We start from the raw sequence: 7,926 nt of genomic DNA, 5'->3' as shown, positions 1-7,926 counted from the left end.
CAGTCACCTAGGCCACATTTCCGGTTTTATTATGGCCTTGAAGTCTATTTTTAATCCTTTTAAACCTAGACTAATGTCATAACTTGTCCACTTCCCTTGGGGATCCCGGAACATTTTCGATTATGGCCATTATGGTCCGGGTACTTTGTATGACCACCAATTATTTGTGAATTATTATATTGTCGTGACCGGCCCGACGAATCGACGGACATTAAGTTTTGCATGATATGCTTTGGCTCAAGCAGGACTCTGACCAGTTTCCAAAAATCGGTTCTATGGGAAAAATACCATTTGGTGCCTTTTGTGTCCAGTTGGTGTATAAAAAAAGCTCACGGTGGCGGCGTGTCGATGGCGGTGGCGTCCAGCTACACCCTGTCTTACACAAGGCGGTATCTTTCGACTGACCGGTATTTCCCTCAGATTATTTCGAGATTTGAAAGCGAGCTAAAACAACAGCCATCACACACTCCTACACTACAATTGCGTTGCCAAGAAGCCACAGCAATTAGTGTAACTGCGGCACTGCGTAAATAAGAAAACCAGTTCCCCGTAGTTGTGCATCGCCAGTTGAAGTTGAATCATTGTCGCGATCACATGATACATCTCGGCGCGAAAGCTTCTAAAGATCAACAGCAAACAGATCTAGAATCTCGATCAGTCGGTAGTCGAGATGGAACTGCGAGTGGTGATAATTTTGTTCGGTGGTGTTCTGGCAGTGGTGTTTGGCCAAACTCAGTGTGGAGACCAGCGGAAGTGTATACCCTTTGGTGATTGTCCAGAGTATCGGTCGTACGTGGGAAAAGCATACAGGACCTGGCCCCTAGCGGTACGGAACGAAGTCAAAGCAATTCACTGTGGCTCAGAACAGGGGCGAAATGGAATGGTTAGTACATATTAGTGGATATATTGGCATAACGAATGGAAATCATTGCGTGTGAGAGACGTTTTGTTACATTAAAATTAATTGTGTTATTCTAGAAATATTTAATGATATTCACGAGCATGTAGCAGCAAGTGTATCAAAGCGCAGTTAATGCTATATATTTGGTTTTTAACGAGTACGAGTGATGAAGTGCAAGTGATGAAGTTTGTTAGTGGAAAACACATTTAAAGGTAACATAGCCGGCGCCGGTGGTGTAGTGGTAAGCGTGACTGCTTTCTAACACCCCGATGGGTCTGAGCTCAATCCCAGCCGAGGTCGCTGGGATTTTTCTGGGGCAAAAAAATCTCTGGTCACGTCTTCCTTTGGAAGGGAAGTAAAGCCGTTGGTCCCGGCCCATGTGTGTTGAATGGGTGCGATATCCTACGCAGGTGTGGAAGCTGCCTTCCTGCACATTCGATTGCCGTCAATGGATGGCAATCGATGTCCGTCGGTGATTGGCACTAGATTGCGGAATAGAGACCGACGTTAAATAAAGGAAAGAAGAAGAAGAGGAAGAAGAAGGTAACATTCTCATCGAGAAGAAACTGTATAAATTCGTACCAAACATCAAGTTCACACTTGTGAATAAGTGATGATGAAAATTCAGTTTCAAGAAGAAAAAAATCTTATGGGATTGTTTGGTGAAATTTAGTGTTCATTGAGCATTCAGAACATAAATTATGTCCATTAAGAGCACCAGTTTTGCATCTGTAACGAAGAAGGCTACTGAAATGACTGAAAAGACAGAAACTTCTTATCGAAACACCATTGTTTTGTTTTGGTTTTATTACGTTTCCACTGGGACCTTACGCCGCCTCTCAACTTATTGTTCTTTAAGGTGTTTCACTGTGAGATCCTTATTCTCGTAACCACTTCGAAACTTTAAGTGCACAAATGTCAGCTGCTACGATACGTAGGGTAGAGTGCTACTTCGTCGTAATCGCTCATTTCTGTTCTATCGAGTAGAAATCATAATATCATTGATTTCACCATGCACAAAACATTAATACGTTTGATCCGATCAGTTAGTTCATAAGCCACAACATGCAGCCTATTACAGCGCATTGTATGAATATTTACACTCATTGTTCTCAAAGCGCTCCTAGCGAATCCACTTTTTCTACCATCATCCGTAGAACGAAGAAAATCTAATGGCGTTTCAATGCGTTAGGACGACATTGAAACTCGCAGAACGAATTTAGAATGAAGAAGCAGTGTTAGATTTTAATAATATCTCAACATTGATTGACTCTTTATCAAATCCAACGGTACGGATGGAAAGGTGAATAAATTTAGAAGTTATCTTTGATGAAAACATTCCGTGTTTTTTTTCAAACCCTATCAAAAAAGAGAAGTAAAGTGCGGGAAGTGCTTAGTAGGACGGAAATTAGATCAAAAACCCTACCACAATGAAACTTTTACTCCACGTGAGCTTTACTGCAGCATACATGAAGTAGCAATTTCAGATGAAATGGGGCATTCATTTAAGAGATGTGTGTAATTGAAAATTCTAAGTGGAAGTGCATGTATAGCCAACGTGGTGGCCTCTTGTGGACTCTACAAGGAATCACCTTAAGCTATTCCACAGTTGTTAATCAAGTGCTTTCTAAGCCTGTATCATTTTTGCATTAGTATTAATGTGTGGTAAGTACTATTATAAATACCCATATATGCATATATGTCCAGAAAAATGTTCAACCCGAGAAATTCCTACACCGGACCTGGAATCGAACCCAGCCGTCTCCAGCATAGTATTGCTTTATAGCTACGCATTTACCGACTGAGCTAAGAGAGGCAGATTTTTTTTAAACCAGATTAGCGTGTGCAAGGTGGCCTTCCTGGCACGTCGGGAGCATTGGTGCTCAGCACGGAAAACAAGATCGACGGAAAAAAAAAAACTAAAAAAAAAACAACAAGTTGTAGTTTATGTTACAATCACGTTATAAAGATGAACATAATACTTTTTTTTTCCTTTGGTTTGTTTTTTCGTCGATCTTGTTTTCCGTGCTGAGCACCAATGCTACCGACGTGCCAGGAAGGCAGCTCCCACACCTGGACCCTACCTATCGACCCATCAACTCATGAACCGGGGACCAACGGCTTTACTTCCCATCCGAAGGTAGGCGTGATCAGAGATGTTATGCCTCAGAACATCCCGGCGGCGCCGACTGGGATTGAACCCAGGCCTGCTGGGGTGAGAGGTAATCACGCTTACCACTACATCACCAGCGCCGTTGAACATAATACTTTACAAATACTTCTTTTAAAACTAACTGCATGGAAATACTACCACACAATTTGTTGAAGGCGTTCCAAGTGAATTGCAGTGCAGGCTTAAAAAATAATACCAGATGATAGCACTTGTTTTCGGATGATTTGAAGCGACTGTTTTTGAATTAAAAAGTTTTAGATGGCCATTTTACTTAACTCATGCACCATAGTAGAAACATTGAAATATTTTTAACCGACAGTGTTTTTTTTTTTTTTGCTTTGCATGGTGGTAAGCTGCAACCGTTATTATCCTCGCAACTAATATCGATCAAGAGTTTCTTTTTTTTGTTTTCCGTCGATCTTCACAGCAAAAAAATAATTTTGATATCACATCAAAGTGGATCAATCAATCATGTCGAAAATTTCATGTAATTTTTATGACCACATAAATAAACAAATGCAGTAAAAGCAGCGTAATGTCAGTTCATGTATTGTATTAATGATAATTTTGTCCTTTTTAGCAAGTAATATTACACCATATTTTCGACATGATTGTAGTGCATCCACTTTGACGTGATATCAAAATTATTTTTTTGCTGTGTTGTTTTCCGTGCTGAGCACCAATACTACCGACGCCAGGGAGGCAGCTCCCACACCTGGACCCTACCTTTCGACCCATCAAACACATGAACCGGAGACCAACGGCTTTACTTCAGAAATGTCATGCCTCAGAACATCCCGACGGCGCTGACTGCACACTTAGAAATAACTAATTTTACACGTGACGGAATCCATCTTTGAAATGAAAGATGAAACGTAAACAAACATGTCATGTAATATTAAGTGCTCCAAGACTGAAAAATTCGTTCCTCGACGATAAGTACGTTTGATTGAGCTATACCCGAAAAAAAAAATTATAATAAAACAAAGACATTACAATGATTTTCACTGTTGCATTTCGAGTACATTAAAATTTATTGTTAAATTATTGTACAGGAAAAAAAATTTCGATTTTTAACGATACAATGCTCAAACAACGAAAATTAGTATGATGAGGTCAAATTTGTTCGAGAAAAATTACTTTTTTTTATTGTTTAACAACCCCCCTTTTTACTGTAAATTTCTCAAATACCATGATTTTTATTGTTATGAACCATGAATTTCGTTGTGATTTTATGGTAATGAACAAAAATGTCCAATGTTTTACAGTAAATATTATGGTTACAATGACAATGAAAATTATTGTATTTTTTTTCCGGGTATTTCGCGTCTGTTATGACTCAAATTTATGTCAAAATAGACGCTTGTGTATGTCACTCTCAGAGCACCTAAATTTACATGATTTTTTCTAAGTGTGCACATGTGGGATTGAACACTGGCCTGCTTAGGCGAGATATAATGACGCTTACCACTACACCACCGGCGCCGATCAAGAGTGTCGTGTTGCTTTGATGTCGACGTCATTGTTAACCAATACGATCATATACAATTATTTGGAAGACATTTGGAACAAACACATTCGGATTTCTCCATATACAATTCGTTTTCATTCTTCACATGCAAACTAGGTACTCTTTTCAATAAACTTCACTCTTCAAAATCTGCCTAAAAACTGACACTTCATCGCATAATTGATTTTCTTTCGGCATAATTGATTTCTCTCTTTCTCTGCTCTAGTAATACCCCATACGCTCTATCGTGGTGCAACCCGAACCGATCAAAGTATACGGTAAGAAAAAAGTACCCAAAATTGAGTTCCTTTCACTCATCACGTGGCTTCCGTGGGGCTAGGTAAAATTAAGTTAAAGAAGAAAACTCAATTTTGAGTCATCCTGATCATGAATCCACGTTGACCAAGTTGACAAAAAAATAATAAAACGGAGCAGACTGGAACCAAACCATGGCCGTTGAGATTACGGGGCCCGTGTGTTGACCACTCGTCTATCAACGCTTGTGAAAATGAAATGGTTAAAGGCGCATAAGAGCAACCTCAATGAAAATAAACTTATATTTGAGTTCATTTATTATTACTCAATAGTTGAGTAAATTATAACCAACGCCGCTTTTCTGATTTACTCAACGGCGGACCTCAAATGATAGAACCCAACGTTGAGTGTTTTTTTTTTATCTTAATTTTGAGTATTTTTTTCTTGCCGTGTAGACCATTCTCTATTTTCGTCTAGCTTGTCTCAGGATTGCCAAAAGCAAATCTGTATTTTTGCTTATTAAAATCTTTTCATCTGTATTTCTTCTTCGAAAAATCTGTATCAATATCTGTATAGTTTTAATATTGCGTATTTCGCTCCAAAATGAACAAAGAAGTGTTGGAAGTGCGGTATCGGTCATAAAAGTGCGCTTTTGCATCAAATCGTGTTAGTACATTTTGCGCCAAATACATTAATAGCGGTAAGCTTCAACTTCGATTTACTTTTAATACCGTTCCTGTTTGAAAAATCTGCCAAATGTTTGTTTAAGATTGAATTAATTAATAGCACCGTCGATACCAAATCAACACAACATTCGTTATCGGGATTTAAAACGAGGATAATATCAGTTGGTGATATAAGATCATTCTAGATTAGTAATCCAAAAAACAACGTACATATATGCAATTTGTGACGTACTGCTGTCATGCAGTTGTGTGTGCCCGATTACTTCACCCCGGTAATCCAGTTCATTGAGTTCTACACTCTCGAGGCAAGGTTACGGTAAAATGAAAGTAAGACTAACGCAAAAAATTAGCTGAATTAAACACATACCTCAAAATATCTGTGGATACTTTAACCCAATCAAAAAATCTGTTTATCTGTATATCTGTATATACAGATTCTTATTTCGTCAAAAAGGCTAAAGTCCTCTAAGTAATACAGTAATAATCTATGTACTTCATCTTTCAGATCATCAAAATCTGCTGCAAAGCGAAACCAGGCCGTGACCTGCTAGATCTTGAGAAATGCGGTCAAAGTAGCAAACAACGCATCGCACATGGGAAAATAGCCGAAGTGTTTGAATTTCCTTGGATGGCATTGCTTGGAGATATCAACGGAGAGTTTCATTGTGGAGGAAGCTTAATTGCGAACAGTTTCGTTCTTACAGCAGCCCACTGCAACAAACAGAAGGTGTATGTAGACTCAAGTCTTATGTCGTTTTCGTTTTTGCGGTGTAGCTACACCGGTGCTACACCGCCGAACACCGAAAATTTTTAGGGTGGAGCTATCGGTTGCACCTTTGTTTACAAACAAATGATGATGAGCTGCCAATGACTCGCGCTTATTGCTGCTTACACTACACCGGTGTAGTGTAGTAAAAACGAAAACGACATTATACATTTTCCAGTGAATAATTTAGTTTTGTTTCTATGGTCAGAGATTTTGTGCGTGTCGGAGAAACGGACCTGTCCAAACCAATAGATTGCAATTACGCTCAGGGCGAAGTAGACTGTGCTGATCCGTTCCAGGACATTAAGGTGGCTCGGTTCATCAGGCATCAAAAGTACAGCGCTAGCAAACGAAAGAATGACATTGCGTTGATCAAGCTCGAACATCCAGCAAAGTTGAATGATAGTAAGTATTCATTCAGTTTGTCCCGTAGCACGATTTTTTAAATTTGATTCACTCAACAGACGTACAGCCCATCTGCCTTCCGTTGCCGGAAATGTTGCCCAAGAAGTTTCCTCCCAAAATGATGGTATCTGGTTGGGGTTTCACCGAAGACCGGAATGAAATTTCCAATCAATTACGATTTGCCAACGTACCGATTATTGGGCAAAACCAATGCCAACAATCTCTACGACGACTGTCTGACGTCTACACTGTGGACGAGAGCCAGGTTTGTGCGGGAAATGATATTGGTCTTGCAGATAACTGCGAAGGGGACTCCGGCGGACCTCTGCAGTATTTCGGGAACAAAGGGTACGTGATTCATGGAGTCGTTTCATGGGGATTGGCATCCTGTGGCAAAGAAAGTGCACCTGGCGTGTATACCAAAGTATCGCAGTATCTTAATTGGATAATTGATAATTTAAAATAAACTGCCTGGATAATCATACAAATGCGCGTAGTACATTAACGTTATATAAGAAATCTACTATAAAAATAAATGCCATTGTGATTGCCCCTAAAGAATTAGGCTAACTGTAGGAAAATCTAGATCATTCTAGTTTCAAAAGTGTGTCTCAATTGACAGCATATGATAGAAATGGGATTTTTTACTTTTAAGTTGAGATCCATTGCAAGAGATAATCTATATATGTTTAATAGAATTAAGTTTAGCATATATTATGATTGCATTATATCTAAGCAATATTTAAAATCTGTGAATAAACTGATCTTTACTCATGACATTACATTGCTTTCTCGTGAATAGTATTCGTTGGCTACACTTGTGAAGGATACTGCTCACCATTTTCATCTAACCATTACCATTAAAAAGTGTTTTTCGGAATTATGAAATCTTGCGTCACTTTGCAATAGGTCCCATGTACTCATTGATCGATTCTCTTCATCGACTTTTTCTTTGGATCGCCACGGGGTTGTAAACATATTCCCAGATATTTTCGATACACAGTTCGATAGAAGAAGGAACAATCTAGCATCTAATACGAAAAAGATGACAGGAAACGGCCGAGCTTTTTTTCAAAAGAGAGAGTCGATTAAGAGAATCGATCAATGTACATGGTTGGTCTATTTGAAATGGGACGCGAAAAACCATTAGACTACCGACCAACCATCCGTAAAACTTCTTCAATGATCTTTATACAAATATATAGTCGGTATACGTCGATAATTTTTTAT

General features: G+C 39.0%; 1 protein-coding gene across 1 annotated transcript; it reads left to right on the top strand.

The window, feature by feature from the left end:
• Positions 1-588: 588 nt before the first annotated feature.
• LOC135702808 (kallikrein-8-like) lies at positions 589-7,676 on the top strand. The gene is made up of 4 exons (XM_065223847.1): positions 589-883; positions 6,031-6,254; positions 6,500-6,696; positions 6,756-7,676. The coding sequence occupies exons 1-4, from the start codon at positions 671-673 to the stop codon at positions 7,160-7,162; spliced, it is 1,041 nt and encodes a 346-aa protein (XP_065079919.1). The 5' UTR covers positions 589-670; the 3' UTR covers positions 7,163-7,676.
• Positions 7,677-7,926: the final 250 nt, after the last annotated feature.

Source organism: Ochlerotatus camptorhynchus, unplaced genomic scaffold (assembly GCF_037179485.1).
Source record: "Ochlerotatus camptorhynchus isolate MF236.1 unplaced genomic scaffold, CSIRO-AGI_Acam_v1.1 ptg000198l, whole genome shotgun sequence".
Taxonomy (NCBI): Eukaryota; Metazoa; Arthropoda; class Insecta; order Diptera; family Culicidae; genus Ochlerotatus; species Ochlerotatus camptorhynchus.
This window is presented reverse-complemented; position numbering and strand designations above follow the sequence as displayed.

What these genes read in the sequence shown, in the direction of transcription:
- LOC135702808 (XM_065223847.1), top strand. Translation starts at nt 671, where the DNA reads ATGGAACTGCGAGTGGTGATAATTTTGTTCGGTGGTGTTCTGGCAGTG. An exon ending in AACAGGGGCGAAATGGAATG is followed by an intron (nt 884 to 6,030) that starts GTTAGTACATAT and finishes TTCATCTTTCAG; the next exon opens with ATCATCAAAATCTGCTGCAA. An exon ending in CACTGCAACAAACAGAAGGT is followed by an intron (nt 6,255 to 6,499) that starts GTATGTAGACTC and finishes TTCTATGGTCAG; the next exon opens with AGATTTTGTGCGTGTCGGAG.